The sequence below is a fragment of the Polistes fuscatus genome, unplaced genomic scaffold (assembly GCF_010416935.1).
Source record: "Polistes fuscatus isolate 324 unplaced genomic scaffold, CU_Pfus_HIC Scaffold6, whole genome shotgun sequence".
Taxonomy (NCBI): Eukaryota; Metazoa; Arthropoda; class Insecta; order Hymenoptera; family Vespidae; genus Polistes; species Polistes fuscatus.
In genome coordinates this window covers 9,541,924-9,568,559 of record NW_025113140.1, presented here as the reverse complement: position 1 = coordinate 9,568,559, position 26,636 = coordinate 9,541,924, and the positions used below count along the sequence as shown (strand labels likewise).

The 26,636-nt window shown below is 32.2% G+C and overlaps 1 protein-coding gene across 1 annotated transcript in view; it reads right to left on the bottom strand.

The window, feature by feature from the left end:
• Positions 1-619: 619 nt before the first annotated feature.
• Positions 620-26,636, bottom strand: part of LOC122522866 — an 84,790-nt gene continuing 58,773 nt past the window's right edge. Inside the window, 8 exon segments of the mRNA XM_043644203.1 lie at positions 620-1,449; positions 1,553-2,029; positions 2,537-3,887; positions 4,077-4,300; positions 8,464-8,794; positions 14,372-14,452; positions 17,017-17,910; positions 23,395-23,628. Coding sequence (XP_043500138.1) covers positions 724-1,449; positions 1,553-2,029; positions 2,537-3,887; positions 4,077-4,300; positions 8,464-8,794; positions 14,372-14,452; positions 17,017-17,910; positions 23,395-23,628 — 4,318 coding nt within the window. The 3' untranslated portion in view covers positions 620-723.

Here is a 26,636-nt window from a genome sequence, read left to right as displayed (position 1 = left end):
TTTTTATGATGAATTATTAATTAATATGAGACCGACGAGTATCTTAAAGACTTATCGTAATGACTAACAACCACTTGAAGTAAATCCTTGGCCGAGAATAATATAATTATTATTGATATTCGACAATCGTTACGTGTAATTTCTTCGAAAGTGACAATTTGAATTTGCAAGAGAAGGATTTTCAAATGAATTTCCAATGAAATTAGAAAGAAGAAGAAGAAGAAGAAGAGACGTGTAATGATCACTTGTAAAAAAAAAAAAAGAAAAGAAAAGGGAAAAAAAACCTAAAAGAAGAAAAACCACGCGTACAAGTAAAAAGATTGAAATTCATAATTCAAGGATAGAAAATAAAGAGGCATTGTGTGTTCACGAAAGTTGTACGTACTTTTGGATTCGCATTTGAAATTAGAATCCTTTCTGTAGAAAACGAGCGACTATCCTGCAATTCTCCCCCCCCCCTCTCTCTCTCCTCTCTCTCTCTCTCTCCGTTTCTTTTTTCTTCCTCTCCTCACAGATACACGTTAATTCTTAACCTTGAACTCGAATCAAGGAGAACTACATCATAGTCTCGCTACGACTAGTCAAACTATCAAAGTCTAACTGCAAGTAAGGGCAATCGTTTTCACAAAAAGCTGCACTACCGGCCGCTGCTGCACTTCTCCAATTGTGGGTGCGCATCGTATTCGTTAAATAACAGAATACTTCTAGGAGCTCGTTAATGCGCTAGGAACCAGGGCTAGCATTTTCGCTACTTCTCTGTCTTGCCTCGAGCTCTTTGGCAAGCATCGTAGCTTCCCAATCGTTGGCACATTCACTTTTGGTATCATCATCGTCGGTATCGCTAGCAGCTCGAGCAACACCATTACCACCATCACCACCACGTGCACCACCATCACCATCACCACCTTCGTCATTTTCTGATTTGCTACTTTCGCTATTGGATTCCAAATCTATTACTACTTCGTCTCTCCACAAACTTTGCGGAACTATCGATCTCGGTAATTCCTGTAATTCTAAAGTTTCTTCCTCGGAATGTTCTTCCCAAGATTTTCTATTGTGCATGGATTCCCCGGTCGGCGAAGGTCGTCCATAAGCTCGAGAACGAGTCGTTAAAACTGTATCCACCGAACCATCTCTCATAAATGGATGATCCTCCCCGTCATCGTCGTCATCATCGTCGTTTTCGTCGTCGTCGTCTTCATCGTCATCGTCATCGTTGTTGTCATCGTCATCGTCGTCATCCTTATTCTCATTATCGTCATCCAAATCTTCCTCGAACGAGGTATCGTGAGCCGTACTGTCATCCCCAATACCCATACCCATTGCCTCGTCATTTTTTCTTCTTTCATTTTCTTCCAATTCTTGTATCCTAGATTGAAGTTGGGATATTATTTCGTCCCGCTTGTGAATCTCTAATTCCAGGGAGACGAATTTACTTTGTATGTCTTCCTAAAAATATTAAACACAATTTTTTTGTTTTTTTTTTTAAATTTAATTTAATTCGTTACAATTTATTTCGAGAGAAAAAAAAACGTATATACGATATACTTACCAAACGTGTTTGTATAACTTCTCTAATACCGGACACGAATTCTCCAAGATATTCGTCCTCCCGTTTTCTAGTTGCCATTTGCAGAAGATCCCTACTGCCAAGAGGACGGAAAGTTATTTTATTGGGCGGTGACAGCGAGGCCTGTTCCCGAGTTTCGGACAACTGATCCCCGAGAGGATAACTTCCTGGGGGGCTTTGCTCGGACGGCGGACTTTGTAAAGTATATTTATTAAAGGTTACACTTTTAGATAATTTCGTATGTCTAGCGGCATAACCCTCGATCGTTTGTGCTCTCATTAATCGTCTTAATTCAGCAGTAGCAGCTTCGCGATCTGGTATACTCGTTGCCGAAGTATCCGAACTACCCGTTCTACTACTCGCTGAGAGTTTCTTTAAGATGCTCTTTAAATCTCGCCTCTCTAGTGTCTCGTTTTCTGGGGACAATTGTTCCGCCGGCGTTGATGGACTCTTTTGACCCTGTTTTCATTTTTAAAATATCTCACTTCGTTTATGTAACTTTAGACAAGAATATTGTCTTCTTATTCAACACTAGAACTTTTAAAGTAGTTCAAATAACGAATTATTCATTTTTTCATTTGTGAACTATTGAAATTTTTAACAGTTACTTTTTTTTTATTTTAAATTAACCCTTCGACTGATAACGACGCATATACCTACGCGTTTGTCGATATAAATATAAAATAATAGTAATGTTGTTTTGCGTATTGATTATTCAAATTATATATAAGAAATAAAAACTTTAATTATTAAATATAATTTATTATTAGAATCTGATTAATGATATCAATCAACTGAAACTGTCGTATTAACAATAAAATATTCCATCCCTAGAAAAACATTTCAATTAAAAGTATTGAACACTCAAAGGGTTAAGAAAAATTTCATCGATAGTTCTAGCGTTAAATATTTTTCCGACAAAAAATATTTGATCCATATAATAAAATTCATTCAAATATTACGTACCCTTACTTGATTGAGTTTGGCCAGTTTTCTCACGTATTCGATAGCACAGGCTTCGGAATGGCTACGAGTTAGATTTCCATCGAAAGTAGTGTAATCGGAATTTTCGCCGCAATCCAAGCTAGAACTTCTCACTGCCTTTTCGAGTTCGGCAAGTTTTTGCCTTTCGTTTAATATTTTGAGCTTTTTAACGAACGGTAGGCCACAATATTCAGGGGACAGATCGTCGACGGAAGCGTACATCTTAGTTTGTTGTCTTAGATGTGCAAGACTATGTTGTTGTTTGGTTCGCGGTCTTTTAATCGGTGAACTTCTTTGAGGGGAGTTATCCTTTAACGTAGAAGATGACATCAAAGAAGTTGCGGTGGTTGCAGTAGTAGCAGTCAAGGAAGCATCTTTTAGCATTGCCCAAGGTTTTTTAACGTTGGTAGTACCATTTGACATAACAATGTTATTAGTTGTTGATAAATTGTCTATCGATGTAACGGCTGTTGGAATTTTGGGCATCGCCATAACGTTATTAGAAGATTGGGTTGGTTGTCGTTTATCCAACAAGGATGATACTTTTGGTTATGACATTTTTCTGACGATCTTTTGCTGCTGTTGTTGTTGTTGCTGTTGCGTTTCTTTCGTAACGTCATCCGAAAGATTTTCCGTAACAATCGAATTCTTCGATATTAATAAAGGTTGCTCCTTAATCGTGGATTCCTTTTCCGCTTGAGCTTGTGCCTCTTGTTCGTTTCTAGCTTTTAACAGGAGTACCCTTTGCGTAAACGACAAATTAGGATTGGTCGGGACAAGTGCTTCAGTCGGCGGCGGTTGTTGTTCAGACGCGTGCACTTGTGTCTCCATTAGATTACGTCTCTCCTCTCGTTCTTCTTTCTCTTTGAGTAATTTCAGTCTTGATAGAAGAGGTAATCCAGCACCCAATGGTGATACAGGTGGTTCTTGCATAGTATTTGTTATCATTGGTTCTTGCACGTCTTCCGTCGTCTTATGTCGTTGTCTCTTCATTGAACAATACGGTGTTTTAGATGTCAATGGTTGCAATTCTAGACTCTCTTCCGGTCTAGTATTACGTCTACTTTTTCTTAAAACGTTTTTCCAAACTTTGACGTCGCTCTTCAACTTGTCGACAATTCTTTTACCGGTACTATTGTCAGACGAATCGTGCCCAGGTGACGTTGGTTGTCTAGATGCTCGAGCAACCCTTTGTGCTTCCATCAAACGTTTCCTACCGAGATTTTGTAAAATTTCTTGTGCTTCTGGATAATCTTTCATCGCCGCTAATACGTCCTCGCGCGACAAACTGAATAATTCCGAATAACCAACCGAACGGACGTCAGCTGTTCGCCTGTAATTAAAATATCCCCGTATTTATTTTACATTTAAAAGAGAAAAAAAACGTAACAGTGTAAAATTCTATAATCATTTCGGATAAAAAGAAAAAGAAATCAATATCTTTCATTTTGTTTTGATATTCCAATCGTAGATAATTGTTATTTGAGAAAAAATTAACGTATATTTATTATTTATAACTCACTTATTTAATCCGTCGAGATTGAGTATGCCTATTTCACCAAAAAAGTCACCAGCTTTCATCGTAGTAAGAACTCTTCCAGTTTCGCTGATTACCTCGAGTATACCGTCCGCTATTATGAACATTTCTCTTGCTACTTCACCCTTACGGCATATAGAATCACCGGGTGTGAAGATGTAGGCTTTCATTTTTAACACGAGGTCGTGCAAAAATTCTGGTTGACATTCCTGAAACAGTAGCGTGTGTTTTTTTCTCTTTTTTTCTTTCTTTTCTTCTCTATCTCTTTCTCTTTCTCTTTTTCTTTTGTTTTTTCTTTTCGTCGAACGATAAAATACATCAACAACCAAATATCACGATATAAGAGAGAATAATGATAATTTTATTTCAATCATAATATAATAAAAAAAGTAAATTTAAAACGTTGCATTTATTTGAACATAAGTCAAGTTTTTTACATTTCATACGTTCGTGTAAATATTTTAGCAGGAGTTGTTAATTAAAGGTCATTACGAAATGTGAGAAGACCTCATTGAAATATTCATAGTCGTAATTAAAAGTGACACGCAAATCTGCCAATTACGGTTTAATAATTTCTTTTGCCATTTTTTTGTTCGTTTTCATTTTTTTTTTTTTTTTTTAATATGTAATATTTTTCTCTTTGAACGGTACGAATGAACGCATATATGTGTCAGGCGAATATTATTATTCGAAGATAAATGTATTCGGTAAAAATAATTATCAACGTAATAATCATCAACTGACTCAACTGTACGCATTAGACGAACTTTTTACTTTTAACCTTAAACTATAATGCAAGAGAGAAATTGTATTTATACGCGTATAACAAATAGATCTACATATTACTTACGTGAATTTAATTGAAAACAATTCAAATCGAATTTTATCGAAACGCGTAAATAATATTCTTTTTTCTTTCCAACGAATTGACTTTTATTTGCAAAGAAAATTCGACGTTTCTTTTTTGTTCCCCTGCAGAAATAAACAATTTTTCATGCCAACCCTCGTGTTTTACGTGGGATTATTAATGGTACTCGTAATATGGAAAAAGTATAGCGTACTTCATTCGCGGAGCGTTTCTTTTTTAAATCTAAATTCTTTTTATCATAGCTCTCTCTCTCTCAAAAGAATAAATGAAACGTTCAAATATCATTTTTAAATAAGATAGATTAATAAGATAATTAAAAAGCAAAATATAAACGGAGTGAGAAATAGAAAGAAAAGCATCGAATACGGTGAAATCTATATGTCCATTATAAACTCACGTGGGATAAGAGTAGAAAGAAAAAAAAAAAAGTCAGTTAAGTTACGTTCTTTGAAACGATAGTTTACGAGCCATCTCACGTAGCTTTTTACAATTTCTGGTAGCGTGGTAGCTTTATGAAATTTGCCATAGAACGGAGTTAGAATTTTTAACTCGTATATCCTAGTTGTCAGACATTTCGTCCAGTGCTATCGGAAAAATCGGCAATAAAAGAATTTGCATACCTTTTAAGAGTAAAACGTACGGTGATATTTATAAAGAAAAAGTTGACATTTTGCGGATAATTTTTTTTCTTCATCAAATATATTATCACTCTCTTTCGTAATTTACCTTTAGATCGATACTTTATTATTTTCAGATCGTAAATAAATCATTTTGAAAAGCTTCTAACCGATCCTGTACAATACTCGTTTAAATGTGTAATATATATTTTATTCAATTATATTTATTTTGTAACAAGTATTTCTCAATTGAATGAATGAATGACAAAAAAAAGAAAAATTAAGGAAAAATGAATGAAAACGAAAAAATTCCAACTTTAAATAAAACCACTATGATTTTATACAGACTGCTGGTGGGTTAAAAATGTCTACATGATTTTTTTCAAATCTTTCAACATTATATTCGTTCCTTTTATTTTTTTTCTAAATCATCAAACAAATTTATTAGGAATTCTTAGCTTGTCTTGTTCCTTGCATTATTTTAATTACCATTTTGCTCTTCGATTTTATTTGTGTTACGTAGTAGGGTATTAAAAAATGCACGACGCGTTTGAATGAAAAATGGAAAAGAAAAATAATTAAAAAAAAAAAAAAAAAGAAAAAGAAAAAGAAAGAAAGAAAGAAATAATAAAATAAAACGAGGTTAAACTTTTAAAAGGAAAAAAGGTGATAGGGGATCGTATCGGTGACTCCTTCTTTTTCTTCTTCTTCTTCTTCTTCTTCTTCTTCTCAGTCGATAAAAACGATTTAATTTTTTATTCTTCCCTTCTTTTCTTTTCCTTTTTATTTTTCTTTTTTTCTTTTATCCTTTTCTTTTTCTATTTCGTTGTAGGTTGTCTATATGAGAGAAAGAGGCGTCGTTGGAAGTGGGTGGCACTCTCGGTGTAATGGAAATTCTTCGGATATTATTTTCACGATGACGGCCGCGTTGCCAATAGTCCTCTCGATCTAACGTTTTCCTTTTTCCTTCCTTCCTTCCTTCCTTCTTTTCTTCCTTCTTTTCTCCTCTTTTTTTTTACAATTTTTTTTTTTCTTTTCTCTTATATTCTCCGCCTTTTTCTTCCACCCCTCACCTCCCTTCTTTCAAATCTTTTCTTCCTACCAAGTGTCAACGAAGTTTTTGTGACGAATCGATCTACATACTTTCTTTGCAAAGAAAAGTATAACAATTCATTTCTATTCTACTTTTTTAAACTTTTTTTCTTCTTATTTTATATATTGCTATATATTTTTTATATATTCTTATATTATATATATATAAATACTTTTCCACGCTATACCATTTCAAAGTATTTTAATTTTTCTCATTCGTTTTTAATATTAATAAAATATATTCATATTTTATATCAAGTGTAATTTAAAAGATATTGAAATAATTTTTTGTTACTTTTATCAAATATTAAATATATATTTTAAAGAATCTTTTTTTTCTTTCTCCTCTTCGATAAATTTAATAACAAACAGAATCGTAAGATCTTTCTGGGAGGTTGTTGGGTTTAGGGCGGGGGAGGGGGATGGTAGGAGGGCAAAACTATTTTGAGAAAACTTTTCTGAAAGAAGATTTCTTTCGTTCTCCCTTCGACGATTGTTTGTTTTACTTTTTCCTTGCGTGTATCTAAAACGTTTGTGGGGGAGAAAAAAAGAAAAGGAAAAGAAAGAACCTCATCCTTATCTTTCCTTCTTCGAAATTTTTTACAAAGCGGATAAAGTTGGAAGTTTACGTACGTTGTACAATAAAAAATACGATCGTTCGCAGATCGATTGTTCTTTTCTACAATACGACGAACGATGCTTCGAAAATCCTCGAAAATATATATAGGAACCATAGCTTTTTCTCTCTTTCTCTCTCTTTCTTTCTTGTTTTATTTTTCCCCTTCTCGTATTTCGTACGAATATAAAAACTCCTCTATCGACGTTTGAAACGTCGATATTCCCTCCTCTTCCCGTTTCTTCCCCGCAACGATAAAAATAACAAGCAAAAATTGCAAAAGATCGTAGAAAATTTCGAATTGCTCGTTGAATGGGCTGGTGGTGTTGCTGGTGGTGGTGGAGGAGGAGGAAAAGGAGGGAGTCAGCTTTCTTGGGTTAGAACGAATTCTAAAGGAGAATCTTCTTTTGAGTTATTCTAACATAAATGTGTGTTCTCTCTCTGGCCTTTTACAAAAACTGTATCGATCGTAGAGGTTGCCGAGTGGTGGACCATTAAGTAAATTTCACCTCGTTCCGGGTCACGTGGAATAAAACGAGAACAACGACCAAAATATTCTATCATTAATTGACTACGCGTGAACGTGGTAATTATTATTATTTTTTCTTTAAAAAAACTCAAAGATAAATGATCGCAATGATTGCAAGAACGATTAAGTATTGATAACTCTTTCTTTAATCAATTTACACAACAATAACAACAACAACAACAACGTGATATTTCTGTTTGTTTTTCTCAAAATATCTTTATCATTATTTCACACATTTTATTCTCGCAAATGTCTTACTTTTTCAAACACTAATATAATTTATTCGTGAAAGGATCCAGAAAGTATTGTACTTGAGTATGCCAGAAGCAAAGCATTACTGTAACAAGCTAGGTCAATCGTATATGTAAGAACGGAAGCATGGAACTGGAATCAAAAAAGGGGGAAATCGAAATAATGAGTCCAGATATATAAAGATCTACAAAATGTACGATAAGAAATGTATGAAAAAAATTAAAGGGAATGTACTAAAAGAAAAGAAAAAAAAAGAAAAAAATATAACATACACACAGATGATATAAAAAGAAAGTATATACTCGGCAACTTCTTCTTCTTCTTGATAATTACATAAAAAAAAAAAAAAAAAAAAAAGAAGAAAAAGAAGAAGAAGAAGAGATCGAATATGATCTCACCTGAAAAATGGTAACCTTCTTGAGTACGGCAAGATTGACGTGTAAAGCGAGTTCTGTCTTGAGTTTATCAGGAAGTAGACCCAAAGCGGTGTTGATATCACCGCCACCTTGTATTCTACCACGTGACCAGCTGTAGTCGTACCACCTTAGAACCCTCCTTTTCATTCCCCCAGGTACTTTGTGATGTCTCATATAGGTTTTCGCGCCGTCTAGCAGTCTCTCGAACTCCAAACGATTAGCGTTCCTGTTGGTGATCACGTTTCCGACCTGTCCGACGATCGTTGCGAATATGAAGACTCCGATCAGGTAGCTGACTATCGTGAAGACATACCTGCGAATCATGAACCGAGAAAAAGAGCCAATCAGTCCAAGAGGGATGTGATCAGTGTCCTCGATGATTTTTGACGAGCGGCCCCCGCCGGAGCCTTTCTCATTTTCTTTATTCATCATAATCCATCCCTTTCTTCCTTCCTTCCTTCCTTCCTTCCTTTTTTTATTTCTTTTTTATTTTTCTTTTTTTTATTATTATTATTATATAGATTCCTGCAATCTTCATTCTTCCCTCTCTCATTCTGTTTCACTCACTCGCTCGCTCACTCACTCACTGACTCGCTCGCTCGCACTTTTTTACACGTATACATAATAGTCATACACACGTGCACGTACAAATATACGCTTATACACGCACACACCAACACACTTTCCTGATTTCTTTCAAACGCATTGATGCACCAGCAGCTTCTCGTTTTACTTTTTATCTCGGTCATATACATACACACGTTTCCTTTTTCTATGTACTTGTTCTTCCTCTTCTTCTTCATCTTCTTACTCTTTTATACATACACACATACACGTACCACATATGTAAACTTCTCTCTCTCTCCCTCTCTCTCTCTTTCTCTCTCTTTCTCACTGTTTTGTTCCACGTTCCTTCCATACCAAAAATTCTCTTCCGTCTCGTTTCCTTTCCACCCTTCCGGCACGAAATTCTTCCTCCTTTGATGACCTCGGACTCTCTTTTACCATTCTCTTTCTCTTTTCTTTCTCAGTCACGTCCTCTCTCTCTCTCTCTCTCTTTTATACACTGACACACACTCACACGCATACGAAAACACATTCTCGCATCTACATTCACCTTTCCCCCCCTCCCTCTTTTTCTTTCGAACCCGTTTATTTTCCTTTTCTCTCATTCTCCTTGGCTTACTCGTTGCTTTCTCGAGAATTTTCTTACGTTTTCAACCCTCTACGCGGTATTATTTCAGTCAATACGCCTATTTCCTCTTTCTCAGCCTCTCTCTTTCTCTCTTATTATTATTAATTTTTTTTTTCTTCTTCTGCTTTTTTTAACCCAAAGGAATATCGTAGATCGTCCTATCTTGTTCTCTCACCGTTTGCCCTTTACCCTATTCATCCAACTAATTCGATCATCGTATTTTCCGACTTAATGAAACTTTCCGATGCGATGCGATAAGATACGATACGATACGATATTGTCGAACGTTTGCGTCATTCACATACGTAGGGAAAAACCATCGTTAGAAGAAAATTCGTTCGTCCAAGCGAATATATATTTATAATATTCTCTTTCCCTTGATCGATGACGTGCCTTTTACGTCATAACCCAAGATCGATGATGATGCTTCTTTGACCCTTTGACGCGGTATTACGGTGCACCTTTTATTTTTTTTCTCTCCATAAGGAAATAATTAAAATTTTAATTCTCTATGGATTTTATAATATTTCATTCTTTTTTTTTTTATAATTTTGTCCTCATATCGAACAGAGAGGATCGTTTTTCTCTTTCGTAAAGGGGTAAAAAATTAAAATAAAAAATTCAGGTAAATCTTGTATCTGATTTGTTTGAAAAATTAATTCGAATTTAATGTAAAACGTGAAAGAGTAGTAGTGGTGCATAATGGGTTCGAATAAATTATCAGATTAAAAGGAAAGAACGTTTTGATTTGATATTACAGAGAAGTATAATTTTTCTTTTTTTTCTTTTTCCTTTATAAAATGTATCTACGTTTTCTCGGATTTAATAACTTAACAAATGGAAAATATATTAACGAATAATAATTATTATATAAGAAAAATATTTTCTATATTATTATTTTAATAATCGAAAAAAGAAAGATCATTTTATACGCTTGTTATATTATATTTCGACTAGGAGATAGTTATTGACCCTACCGATCGTATAAACGTATCGAGTTTATCGAAGAAATTGAGAAGGAATCAGAAGCCCGAGGCTAAAGGTCCATGGAACTGAGAAATTAGGTTTACGATTTGACCTCAGGTGAAGTTATGCTAGTGTGGATATCGCGAGGATTTGCACTGACGTGAGATAGTTTTCAATGTGTTAGAATGAAATGATCTTGGATCCGGTTTCACGTCTAGCGAAGCCTTCTTATCTTTGATATATCGATTTTAATTAGAAAATAATCAATTATCCCAATTGAAATTAATTAACCTAAGAGTAAACGTCGGTATTCGCTTTCGATTTATCGATCAATCGAATTAATTACTGATCCAAACCCGTCCGGTAAGATTTATTTCTTATTTATCAAACGTTCAATAAATTTCAACGTCATACAGTTGAGAGTGTTCATTTGAATTTCACGAAGAAGGGAATAGTTTTCTCTCTTATATTTCTCGTCAAATACGTTTACCTGATACGATACGTTAAACACATTTTTAAATTGATCGATATAGCAAATTTCATTAGAACTGATTTAGAAATACGTTCTATATGATAACCGAATATCTATAAAATGCATAAATCGTTAAAGAGAGAGAGAGAGAAAGAGAGAATAGAAAGATTAGCATGAGATGATCGCGTATACATTTATGTAGAATGTATCTGAAATATTCGTATTAGGAATATTGCTGTGATCTCGGAAATTCTAAGGAATCGTTCGATAGTATCCATTCGTATAAAATATTTCTAAAGATCCTTTGAGAAATATTGAGAATATTGCATTTAAATCTATCGTAAAATGTTGTCAATCGTCGAACTAATAAATATTTTTATTATTTTTCCTTTCTTTAAATAATAAAATTATTCTCGATTATATAAAGTTATCGAAAAATAGATTTGAATGTATCTATATATATAAATTTGGAATTTTTTATTATGATTGCAATGAACAATTTCTTTTTCTAACGTGGAGTAAGAAAAAAGAATCTTGATAGAAATTTTCTTTCATTTCACGAAGGAACGAACACAAATAGTTTAATCGAAGTAATTCCCTCTCTTACGGCGGAAATCATTTACCTTAGTGTAATCTGTCTCTCATATTTTTTTTTTTCCTTTTTCTCTCTCTTAAGTAAGAAATTCATCGGGTTGGTGGTCATTACATCTTTCGATATCCTACTCTCTGGTCCGAAGGAATCAGGATTTTAATTCCAAGAGGATTAGCGTTCTCTCTACTTCCCGACGAAATCTACTTGTCACTGGTTTTTCCGAAGTTACTTTTTTTCTTTCTTTTTTTTTTCAAATTGCACGAATCCTAGATCCTTCAAAACGAGCAGCTCTTCTCGACAATATTCGTTCGATGTTACGAAATTTAATCTATTCGAATAAAAAATGAGAGAAGAAAAGAAAAGAAAGAAAAAATCTGATCGAATTATAATAATTCATATAATTGAAATGGATTTATAACAAATATATATATACACTTTCTTGACTGTAGAAACAAGTATGAAGACTAAGCAAACGTTCGTAATTAAATTAGTTTATCACATCCCTATGCGAATGTGCCATCGAATCTGCATTTAGTATTGGCAAACTAGCATTCGTCCTGTTGAACATGAAATTGACGACTAATTACTTGGACAACGTGAATATCACTTGGATTATTCGTACAGGATAATGGACGTGATTGAAGCACGGTTTATTCGATGAAACGTCGAACAGGACAACTCGTTTATAAGTGGAATAATAATGATCTCTATCGTATCGTATAACCACGGATGAAAACTAACATACACACACGCATACAGATACACATATATACGAAAAAAAAACACTTAGGTACGTATAATGTGTGTATATTAAGAAAAAAAAGAAAGAAATGAATGAACGATTTTACAATCGTAGCTTTTCGATGTTCTATCAGATTTTTTGTTTAACGTAATAATTTGTTTTGTTTATTTTTGTCACAGCTATCGAATTCGAAATTAAAAAAACAACAAAATAATTATTATCATTGATATTATAGTTGAAACGCTATATAATTTTATCCATTACGTTAAATCGTTTTTATCTTATTCGGACGGTGGGTGGATTATCGATTGGTTGTTACAAAACGAAATCTGCTTCTAGAGTGTCTGCACTTTATCCTTTCGATTAATCGATCGGCGATGAAAAGGGGTTTGCGGGAATGCGGGATTCGCGAAAGAGCCCATGGCTTAGCGTAGTTATATAGCTTTCCATAGAGAGTACATCGACTAAATGACGATTTCTCTCTAGGGTGGGATTATACTTGTTACTAGAAAATCGAGAAATTCGTTCGTTGAAAAATTATACTTACTAAAGTCGAATTTACGCGAAAAGAGATTCCGTTCTAACTTTTATTAATATGAGATCAATATATGAATTTATTATCGAATTAACGATCAAAAATAATATCATTGAAGTATTATTATTATTATTTTTTTTTAGTTTCATTTACTCGAGAATGATTTGTTTATTTTTAATAGAAAAATTTCCGTGCGCGAAGTTGAACGATAACAACAACAACAAAAAGAGGAAATAAGAATAAACCAAGCTCGTGATTTATTCGTTATAAATATGTATAATACTTTTTAATTAAAACGAAAAAATATAGTCGTGAATAAAATCGAATTGAAATGAAGCCCTTTAAATTTAAGGATATAATGGCAAACACTTGGAACGATCGTTTAACGCCCCACGTATTTCCTTGTGGGTAATTAAGGAATACATCGGAATAGAATTGTCTAATCGCGTGTTTACTAGTAATAGCCAAACATAGATTAATTAACTAGACCCTTGTCTTCTCCTACCGCAACGACCACGAACCATTGTCTAATCGTATTGCTCGATTTGTCGTTATGTACATCCTATTAAATACAAGAACAACTTCCTATCTTCTCATTCGTCGTTATTCACATGATTATTCTAACTAATCTTTATTAATTCAATTTTAAACTTGTAATATATTGTATAGAAATTAATGCGATTCTTACCTGTCATTTTTCTTTTTTCTATCTTTCTTTCTTTCTTTACACATTCTCAATCAATTTTTCATTCACCTATTTGTTCATTCGTTCTCTCTTATCATTCTTACTCCATTATCACAACATCATCATTGATTCATTATTAAAATACTAAGCGTTACATCATAAATGCGAAAGAAAGAAATAATTTTATATTTTTGTCTATTCAAAACGAAATGAATATCTACGATAATTGTATTGCAAGTTAAAAATTTATCTCATCTCGATTTTTAATATAAACCGAGAATACGCGTGCACAAATATATGATCATTTTCCTATCATATCGTTATCTTATTAACAATTATTAATTATTCAATTATATTTATAATAAATAAATCAATTATTTAATAAATTTTAATATATACATACGTATACACATACACACGAGTTTATAATATATATATATATGATATTAATTTGAATAATAATAAGAAAAATTCAATCATAAATATCTTTAGCATTTATGATTAACGATTTGGTATAAATTTCTTTCACACCCTTGACAATCTTTCACACCCCTTTCTTACGTTCGTTCGATTATATCTTTCTCTTTCTTTCCCTCTAACAACCCGTTCCCACCCGACCCGGTTTCTTTCGTTCGATTTTTCTTTTTTGTTTTTTTTTCTTTCTTGTTTCTATTTTTTTTTGTTCAAGGAACGATACAAATACCCTCCGTTATGCTTGAACTGCAGTAGCCGGGACAGTCGGCCGCGACGAGCGAGGCTCCGGGGATTGCTGCCCGCAATGGCTCTGCCAACACAACAACAACAAAGCCGCTTTCACGAGTCTAATTTCTAAGATACTAATTCGCTAAACAAAAAAAAAAAAGAAGAAAAGAAAATAAACTACTTAAAAAAAAAATTATCACACACGCGCGCACACTTCAAAGTGACAATTGGTGAGGGTGGGGTGGTGGTTGGGAAAAATAATAAACTACTTTGAAAAAACAACCACACACGCGCGCACACTTCAAAGAGACAATTGGTGAGGGGGTAAGTGTGGGGGGTTTGGAACCCTCGATGTTGTTTGTCCCTTTGTTTCATTTTGTTTCTCTTCAAAAATTTGAGATTTTAACGTTAGACCCTTTTTTAGCATCAAATTATTTGATCACGAACCTCGTGTCTTCCTTTTTTAAATTAGGACTAGGAAAGTGGGAGGAGGAGGAGGAAGGGGAAGAGAAAAAGGTTTGTTTTTATACATTTGAAAAAATTTACTATCAATCTCACGATCTCATGAAAATCATTTACGATCAAGTAATTTTCGTGCGATTTTATCATTCGATTTGATCGAAACTTAGTCGAAATTATTTGATTATCATGATTAACGAAAGTATAGTTAACTGTTAGCGTGTTTTATTCGTGAGTAAATTATTATATTTTTCTCGATAATTTCAAAATTGATTTATATTTATATTTTGATTAAACTTACAATTAGATTGCAATATAATCCAACTCACATTTTATTAACGATAACTTATCCCTCTAAATAGTAAATTTTATTCTTTTTCTTTTTCTTTTTCTTATTCTTATCCTTCTCCTCAAAATACTTTCTCTCTCTCTTCCATCGTCGTACTAATAAATCAAACGAGAAATATTCTTTCCTATTGTTCGATATCATAAAACACAATATATATATATATATATATATCGAAAGAAAATATTTACGTTCGGTTTATCTTTTGGAAAATGCAGGGAAAACTTTTCTCGTACGTTATTATAGATCTTATTCGTCACGTTCTCCGTAATAATATCGAGCACTGAGAAGAAGAAGAAGAAGAAGAAGAAGAAGAAGAAGAAGAAGAAGAAGAAGAAAAAACTCGTTGAATGTTATCGCGTAAAAAGCAAATATATTCTCTGCGTGTAACATTTTTCACATGTCACTACGATGTCCTAACGTTACCATAGTGAAATATTATCACCTACCGCTTCTTATCGCCACGGAGCATAGAATATTTTGCAGAAATAACTATGACGATGCTCTTATAGTCGTACATATTTTATTACTAGAGAGAGAGAGAGAGAGAGAGAGAGAGAAGCGAGGAGGATTTTGCTCGAGAAAGCTTTGTACCATATTAAAGCTTTTTATCTTATCTAGATTTTAATCTTTTATATATATATATATGATAAATATTGTTTTCTATAAGTATACGTGCAATACAGGATGAGCCTAAAAGAAAAAAATGTCTATTACTTTAAATGATTTTGTAAAGTATCATTTAAGAAAATTCTTTCCAAATTTCGTTCAACCTATCATCGTATTTTATTTTTTTAAATTTGTACAATTACTAACCAATGAACTTTCGATGCACCCTGTATACTAATTTTCGTAAATTTATTTTGTTTTTTACTTTAATCTCGTATTTTTTTTTTCTATTTTTTTTACATATTAGTTTTTTCTGGGTATTTTTGTCAATTTTCGAGATAATCGTAAAAAATATATGAAAGTAACGTAACGGGAACGTGAATTTGGGACAAACGAAAAGGAAAAGGAAAAGAAAGAATGAAAGAAAGAAAAAGAAAAGAAGAAAATTATTTTTGTATTTAGATAAATCCGTGTCACGTCAATAAATCACCCAAGGTATGGATGGTGTACATTTAATAAAATGCATTTCGTGCTCCAAAACTAAAAACAGTTCGTACCGTTGCCAACGCTTTTCGAGATTACGTTCGTTATTTCGTATTTTTAATTATATTTTTTAAGGCTCAAAAAAAAAACACGCGGATACCGTGATATATCTGTCAGGGAATTAAAAAAAAAAAAAAAAAAACAATATAACGCGAATCGATAATTATATTTCTGTTTTTTTTTTCTGATCGTAAGTTCGAATTTTAAAAAATAGCTAAAACTTCATTTTCGTGTGAAAAAAATGATTTTAAAACAGAGAGAGAAATATTTTTGCAAATCTTCTAATCGAAATCATCGATTACGAATTTTTCACTGGCACGATTTATCCCAAATTTATTATCTCTCTCTAAAAAAAGAAAAAAAAAAAATAAATTCACCTAGATTCTAAGTAATCAGAATTGAACGAGGTGGATTAAAATAAAGATGAAAAAGAGAAAAGGTACTGCATTTGCAAGGGATCTCAAGGAATGACCCCATAAAAAGGTACTTTAAAGAAAATGAACCCCTCGCTTTCACGCTATCTTTCTGTTTTACTTCAACCCTCTCCCTTCCTCCCTCCACCCAGTCTCTCTTTGTCCATTTTTCGCTTCATTTCTTTGGAGAAGGAGAAAGAAGACACGAGAGAGTTAAGAAAAATAGGTTTGGAGATAATAAAAAGGAATCGTCGAAGTAGATGATATGTCACTCACTCGGCGTTGGTTTCCGGGGTGGGTAGGTCGCCGATCGTCGTCAGAGTTAGGGTAGACCAGTAGAGTGATCCAAGATATTTCCTGGTCAAGGTCGCATATTCACCGGGCCTGTACGGATAGACCCAATCACCTTGGAATCCTTCGGCTTCGCTTAGGAGATAGTAGAAACAGCCGAACCAATGTGCGAGTATTAATAATATATGGATGAGATTGAGTACACGCCATAAATTAGGATAAACCGTACGGGATTCTACCATGTAATAATAATTATAAACACGATAGATCTTGAGGAACCTTGGAAACCTTAGCATTGGATTACTACCAAGATTGAATTGTAACAAATCGAGGGGTAACAGTGCTAACAAATCTAATATGAAACATTTCGATTTCAAATAATGTCCGGCCAATTTTTTACTGTTGTAAACCATCAGCCCTTGCTCGAGATAACCCGTACGAAATTGTACGGCTACGTCTAAGAAAAATACCAAATCCGTGAATCCGTCGCAGGCAAGCCAGGCGGCAGGTGCCAACGCTTGCAATTCCGGTAAACTTTGTCTGACTATCAGTGTCCAAAGATTGTATAGGACACAGGAGGACAGTAACATTAGCAATTAGCAATAAAAATTTTCGTCAGGATTGACAACAGTTCTTGGTGCTTTTTGCGTCCTTCTGGCTCGTCTTCTTCGTCTTCCGCTTGAATCCTTTTCGTCGTTCGCGTCACCCTCACCTTCACCCGTGTCAACGGTTTCTTGACTCTCCGGTATTTGACGGGTTGAAAATCTTTTTAAAAACGAATCTTCACGTTTCAACGGTGGCTTCTTTTGTATCGTCGAAATGGCCGATGACAATTGTACGGTCGTACGTAATTTCATCCAACGTTGATTGCTTTTAGTTCTGCGAACAGAAAAAATAAATAACGGATCGCCGATGAAGAACTTTTTTATACGCAGCGACGATCTTTCTAATATTCGTATCAGTTATTTCAAACAAAATACAAATAACTAAACTTTTCTTCAACAAACGACGGAAATAATACGTTTTTTCTTTGTTTCTTTCTAGAAAAATAACAATCTCGATCTACGACAGTGTTTTTTCAAAAAGAAAAATCGTTGTTCGTTTTAATATTTTTGTTAAAATATATACTGTCCGAAAAGCACTGTAGTTTTTTAAAGATCGGGCCGGTACTACAGAATATTAATAAAATAAAACAATAAAATAAAACAATAAAATCAAACGTAATTTTTGTTCGGATAGATTAGAACGTAATTATCGCTTCTCTATTACTTTCATTTTCAAAAACACGAAATTTAATGACACGGTATCTAAATTGTGTCCGTACCGTGACGCCATAAACGCGATTTAAACGTTTTCAAATCTTTGATCAAAGTTACGGGAAAAAGAAAACTAAAAGAAAGAGAACTGGTTAGCAAAAAATATTTGATGGACCGTAAAAGATACGTACGACACGTATCGTAAAAAGGCGGAAGCTAAGTTCACGAGTGAGTGTTCTCAGACTGAAGCAATTTCATGTTCTATTGTCTTGGAAAAGAGTCGTAAAAGTAACAACAAACTAAAATATATCCCGTTTATTTCTTTAAAAGACATAGTGTCGTTGATATCATATAATAAAATACATAATAACTTGTTTACATATATATAAATCAAATCATAAATTTATTATATTTAAATCAAACGTGTAATTGTTATTTTTTCTTTTTTTTTTCCAAAAAATTTGATCGTACGATTTGCATAATTACTTGTATTTGATTTCCTTGTATTTTTTATTTTTCGTTTTTGTTTCGTATTTCGATAACGACTCCATAAATGATAATATTCAAAACAAATAAATAAATAAATAACAATAAAATTGCTGAAAAAATTTGTTTTAAATAAATTTGATCAAGCATCATCTTCGGCCCATACTATTTGTAAGAAAAGAAAAGCTCGTTAAAGGTATACGTTAGATCGTAAGGAACGCATGCATTATTTGTTCAATATAAATTAAGATGCGATAGAACGTGGACGTTCCAACAATCAAAAAATAAACAAAAGAAAACAAATGCATCATCGCAATCCTTGTGCCTAATATTTCTGTTTTTTTTTTTTCTTTTTAAAATTATACATACACAATATATTATTAATTCATTAACTTGTGTTTACCTTAAAAAACATTCTTATTTTTCTTTTTTTTTTTTTTAAAAATAACGAAACCATAAAAAAAAGAAGAACACGTTCGTCGCATACACACACGCACAACCTAACACACGATTAATGTAAATGTATATAATCATTAAATATTGTTGCATACAACAAAAGACAATTTTACCTACGGTCTATCACCGTTTTAAATGATCAATACCTAATGATAGATATAATAATAATAATAATAACGTACGTTCATGTGGAAAATAAACACAACATTTGCTTTTTCCAGACAAAATTCAGACAAATCATCCGGCGAATAAATTTCTAATTCTAATAGTGATGCAGAGAGTCAAGTCAATATAGAGTATAGTATTTCATATTTTTTTTTTTTTTTTATTTAAATGGATAGATATAAAGTAAGAAGAGAGTGAGCGAGAATCAGGTAGATCGTTTAGCCAGAGCATCAGATGAATAAGAGGCAGACAGACAGACAGACAGACAGACAGACTGGCAGAGAGCGAACAGACAGTCATACAGACAAACGGACAGACAGACAGACAGACAGACAGACAGACAGATAGTTAGGCAACACAAACAGAGATGGAAACATCAAGAATTCAAGTAAATTAGACAAAGATATAGAATGTAACTAAAGATTGTATTTTTTTTTTTTTTCAATCGAATATGCTACTACTTTTTTTTTTGCATTCTTCAATGCACGAACACGCACGCACACGCATGTAAAGTGTTTATTCTTGTTCGTGTTTGTTGGATGCTTGTTAATTGTTGTTTGCTGTTGTTGAAATTAAATTTTTCACGACGAATATTGTAAGAGATTAAAAAGAATTTTTTTTTTTAGTATTAAAAAGAAAGAAAAAAATTGAAATAAAAAATTTGAAGTAATGCAATGCGAGAAAAAAGAGATCGTTTTTTTTTTAATGCATAAGAAAGTATATTTTTGTTATTAGAAAAAATGGTAGAAAAATTGATCGTTTAATTTAAAAAGAATAGAAAATTTTTGTTCGTTTGAATTAAAAATATTGTTAATAATAAAATATATTAATCGTGTTTCTAGTGTACACGTGTATATGTACGTCTTACAGGGTTGTAGCTTTGATATTAATTTGTTATACTTACTTTGATAATTAATAATAATAATTCCAAAATTCTTGCAATTATACTATTTAATCATAACCGTTAGTATGCATCGACTGTCGAGAAAATAAATGTATCTGTCGATTAAAAATTATCAATAAAAAAAATGTCAATTAAATAAATTGTATTAACGTTGTAAAAAGAATTTGTTTTTTTCGAGACAATCGATGCAACGTGTTCATCTAATAATTTGGATGCATCAAAACACAGGTAAGCATTATTAAATGCAAACTAGCAACAATCTCGTGAGTTTTTCGTTTGTAACAATAATAATAATAATAATAATAATAGTAATAATAATAATATATTTTTGAATGTAACGCAAGTTAATTAACTAATTAATTAATGAATTTCGAGATAGAAAGAAAACATTTGTGTTGCGTGCAAAGTAGATACGAAAAACAGACAAAATAAAAAGGAAAAGAATAAAAGATTATTAAAACACAAAATAAATACTACAAATAAATAAATTCAATGTAATATGAATAACCCACGATGCACTTTTATGACGCAAGATGAAAGAGAGAGAGAGAGAAATTCATGAACATTCGAGAAAATAGAAAAAGTAGGGTGAAGTAGTAGAGGAAGGGGGTGAAATCATGCTCTTTCTTATTTAAAGATGATAAAATTATTTTATGTTAATCATTCTAACGAATCTGTACGAACGGATGCAAAACACCAAAAGACTATTTATTTCATTCACAATTGTTATTTCGACGTAATTATAATATAAAACCTATATACGCATAGTTTTTCTCCTAATATTCCTTTTAACAAAAACAACAACGAACGTTCTTATTCCATCGTCCATTTTCGATCTGCTCGCTAGGAGAGAAAATCGTGCGAAAGCTACGACCCTGTACGATGAAAGGTGTTGAGATTATTTTATGTTCTCTCAATGTGTAAGTATATATATATGTATGTATATATATATTTACTCGGATCATACGATACTACTATAATAAACTCCCATGCATTTGGTATCATATAAAAGCATATTCCGAAAGAAACTTACTCGCACGAAGCGAGTACTATGCAATAACCATGAATGAGATTGCTACATATATATATGTATATATATGTGTGTTTATATATTTTCTTTTCTCTTTCTTGTTTCATTTATTTGATCATTACATTGCATTTCTTCTCTTTTTTTTCTTTTTTTTTTTTCTTTCCTATAATTACGAAGATTTATTTCTATAGTTTCGTATTGTTTAATTAACGTAAGTATTATTATAATGCAGATTTAATTGTAAAACAACTTGTCGTTTAACGCGCGATCGTGTAAAATTAAAACGAAATTTTCTAACTCGTTAGGAAAAACAAAGGGGGGAGAATAAATGAAGACAATAATTATACGGGGGTGTCGCGAATGTTTCATATAAAATCTTTCGTAAAAATGTTTATGTTAGCGTCGATATTTTTTGATCCCATAAAATTGACATAAACTACACTTTTTTTTTACATTTTATATCGTAAGAATTGATTAATTCGAGCTCGTAAATCTGAAGAAAATATATATTAAAAAAAGGAAGTATCGAAAAAAGAAAGAAAAAAAAATATAAAATAATAAAACCAAGGGGAAAACATTAAATAACCATTACGTTGTTAAAAGCATTATTATTCCTTATCGGACTCGGTATCGAACTTTTTTTTTCTTTTTTCTTTTTTCTAAACATCACTTCTCATAAAATAAAAGATAAAAGTTAGAGAGGAAGCTTTTTAATCCTGCCAAAGCAAAAGTGATTGATTTTTACGAATTGAACCACGTTGGATACACCGTTGTCTATCACTATACTCCAGATATCAAATAGATTACAGGGCTTGTCTATTTTCCGCTAGTGCTTTCTTGAGAATAATGAGTCTACGTCATGATCAAACATAGTTACCAAGATATATATATATATATTTATATACCACCCTTTCCTTCCTTCCTATCTTCGATTCTGTACGATTCGAATTTATGCTTTTTCAATATTCCAAGAAGTATTGAATGCAACTGTTCAATTTGATATTATGATATTTTTCTTAAAGAAATATTACATACAGGTGTGTTTAATATCAAAGAAAATTTTATAAACATCTAACGAACGAAATTTACGAACTCGTATATTTTCTTTTCTATCGTAAAAAAAATAATTTTCTTACGACATAATGGTTAATTAAAACTTTTATCTGGATTTTTATTAATATTAATAAAGTTGGGTGAAGAAAATACGATAAAATAAAAAGTAAAAGAATAAAACATAAAAAAAAATAAAATAAACGAATCGCGATACGTATTACGTTCGAGTTCAAATATCCATTTAGATTAACATTATTTTTTTCCTTCTTTTTCTTATTATCATTATGATATACCCGACTAACATTGTTTTTTTAATTAACAAGTTTAATATGATTTTGTGCAGGAATATCTAGTAGAAAAAACGAATTAGATAAGACCGATTATTTTTAATATCAGAAATCCTCTAACAAATTTCCTAATTAACGAATTTAATTTGATTTTATAAAGAGAAGTTACAGTACACAAACTATATTATTACACACAAAATTATACGATTACGCGTAGAAAATTCTAAAAAGTAGAATAGTAATCAATTCGTAATAAATATTTTTAAAGAAAGAGTATAGTTAGTAACAAATTCTAAGAAGTAAAACAGTGATAAATTTATGAAAAGGCACAATTATTTCTCAATTCAAATAAACAATAATTAAAAGAATATGAAGTGTAGTAAATTGTAAAAAGTAGAATAGTTGTCAATTCGTAATAAATATTTTTATCAACAATGTGTAACGATTGTTTTTCAATTCCAATAAAAGATAATTAAAAGAGTATAACAGTTCATAGTAAATTCCAAGAAGTAGAATAGTGATTAGCTTGCAATGAATATTTTTACCAAAAAGAGGAACAATTATTTTCGATTTCAACAGAAGATAATTGAAAGATTATCGAACGTGTTATTGTCGAACGAATGAATGAAAGTCATACTAAATACATATATATATATATAATAAGAAGATAGAGTGTGCCGATAGTAGAGGTTACCGTCCATATCTATCAATGGCGGCGGGAAATACCTCTTGATTTTGCGGAGGGAAGAATATAGCGCCATGACGGCGCGTACGTTACTCCACTTTTGTGAACCCCTCGTACTACGGGGTCTTCTCGCAGCAGCTGGTATTTCCGTATCGAGGCCAGTGCTGTCCAAAGATTCCGAGGTCGTTGATGTACCACGTAGGCTCGTTATCTCTTTCTCAAAGGATCCAACACGTTCATTGGCTGACGAATCTCGTTCGAAGAATCCCAATGATCTGCGAAAGAAGACAAAACCCGGACGGGTTGCCCCTCTCTCTCACACGCACGCACATTTTCTCACACATTCACACATTCGTACGTTTCTCTCTCTTTGTCTTTCTTTCTTTGTCTCTTCTCACTCTCTCTCTTTCTCTCTCTCTCTCTCTTTCTTTCTTTCTTTCTCTCTCTCTCTCTAGCTTTTGTTTTCTATCAAAAATTTGGGACACAAATAAATGTCAATGTTGTCCGTATGTATGCCTTTAATTAATTATTTTAATAAAAAAACAAAACAAAAAATGGCAACGTTTCAATCGTTTCTAACACATCTAACATAATCCCTAAAATATTTCATTTCAATTCATTCTAACTCGCTCGCTCTCGATACTACTTTCTATCTCTAAACCCTTCACGAATTTATTACTATTTATTCTTCTTATTTTTCATGTCATCGTTCAACGTTGCATTTGATTTTTTTTTTGTATCATTTTTTATTGGTTTTTTTTTGGGATATATTACCGTTAAAACGTGAAATCTTTTAATTCGTGCGATTACGTGAATTTACGAAAGACACGAATTTGTTAAAGTACGAAAAATTGAATTTTGAATTCGTAAATTAGTTTTGATAAAACGTCACGATTAACAGAACATTAGTTTTCCATTATTATAGAAAGAGATAAGAAAGGATAATTATGATCATTGTGGTCGAATGAAAAGTATACTTTAAAATACGAGAATCAAATTTCAATTCACTTTAAATTAAACTCGCCTCTTGCTAATTCGTATTTTACTTAATTACTTTTTTAAAACAACACAGTTTAAAGTGTACAATTAAATTCGTTTTATATGTTAATTATTTCGTGTAAAATATAAATTTATCATTAATCGAATGAATTATTACACACTTTAACGGTAACATACACATATGCATGTACGTATTATTGCCAAGAGGAAAGAAAACTATGTAATAGTTGATAGAAAGTTACTCGGTATCCTGTATATCCAATAACAGAAGGGTGAATTCACTAGAAGCCCCTATAATCCGGTAAAACAATTGACCATAACCCTGCTAAAAGCACACATAGAAAAGCTTTATTTCTTTTCTTCTATATAAAGATACCACCATCGAAGAAATCTCGTTTGATACCTTTCAATACTTTTTCAAGATAACTACCGATTCAAGAAACTATCATAATCGATCGTACGAACGACTATCTATAATTTCTTTTTTTTATCTATCGAAATATCATCGTTCGTGTTCAACCAAGAGTGACTACTAACGTTTACGCTAATCTGATTGCGAATTATTACAAGTCAAACAAATTTTTAATGGAAAAATAAAATAGAAAAAGTATGCTACTATTTATACTTATTGTTTATAAAATAATTGCTAGTAAATTTAAAAATGTAATTTTCTTGGGGGGTGGGTGAGAGAAAAAGTAAAATGTGATTAGTCGTCACTTTTGGTTTAAACATTTGATGTAAATTGATATTTTTTTGGTTATATTAATTGTAACGACGACATAATCACACATCTCGATAAATGTTATATATTTAATTTCCTATTTTTTTCATTTATATTGAAACTCATTGTATCTCGATCTCACGTTGTCCTTGACCACATTTTTTCTAGTATACCATTTTTACGTTATTGCTTCTTAATCGGTCCAATTAGCTTTTACGTTTCTTATCCTACTTTAGTTGAAAACACGCGATAACGTCATTCTCCAACATCTTAGCTTTTCTACCAAAAGATTTCCTCTTTCCCCAAGGACGAATTTGAAGTTTTTTTTTTTTTTTAAAAGAATCCTCTTAAGTAGAAAGTACCATGTTGTTCGTTCGTTTAAACACGACAAATACTATCATTGCTAGAACTATACGTTTTATACTTTTTAAACGCATTTTGCATTCTGTTTATGTGAGAGTGCAGTGCGTTAACGCGAAATAATATTTAGAATGAATGAAATTTTTAACGTTCCAATAATTATTTAAACGACTGTTATGAAATATCTTTAATCAATTAATTTTGTATTACTTTTTATCTTCAGAAAATGGAAACAATTTTATGCTGGATAAAAAGAAAATCGAATTTTCGCTCAAGTATTGTATTTTTCCTCCTTGTATACGATATTTCGCACGAAGTTTTATTCCCAAAATATCGGATACTCATTGTTCTTTTTTTCTTTTTCGATCAAATTTTATCCATAGATAAACGAAAAGGATTCTCGGTCGATGCTAAAAACGGATAAAAAAAAAAATTGCAGAAATTAAAGGAGAATTTCGCGTATGGATGAATTCATTCGACAGCTCTCATCGTGAATTAAACAAAATCCGAGTGCAACAAATTTTTGAAAATAAATAGTGAAATATATTTAATATCCGTGTAGATTAATAAAATACCATCGCGATCAAAATTCATTCCGATGCTCGTGTCTTGTCAATATCATTTGTTCATTATCGTTGAATCCGACTAAATGTTTACACAATTAGATGGCATAGGTTTGTAATAAAAAGAATTCAAAAATAATCAAATAAAATATCAAAGAGAAATAAAATAACACGAACGTACCTGCGGGAGATGAGGGGATATTACCTTTTGTTCTTTTTCTTTTTTTTTTCAAACAGATATTTTACATCATAGTTAGACGAGGAAAGAAAAAAAAGAAAACAAGTTGGATATAAAAGAAATAAGGTCTGACTATGATTCCAAAGATAACAACTAAAGTGAGTAGGCGTTCGTTCGTTCGTTCGTTCGTTCGATCGATACACGGAAATATTGGAATACTAGTAAGAGACAATTGAAAAGGCTAAAGCGTAGGTGTTATTAAGCTTTTGTAATTTAAATAGCTTCACCTGTAACTTACTTAACTTACTTCACGTGGAGCAAAGGGTGTAGAAGATGGGCGTGGGTGGGGAGGAGGGGAGGGGCGTATTGATAGAATGAATATTTCTATGACAAATTGGCATGCTCGTGAAGACAATTGTTTTTAGTTTGACGTTTTAATGAAATGAAACAATTTCAAATCTA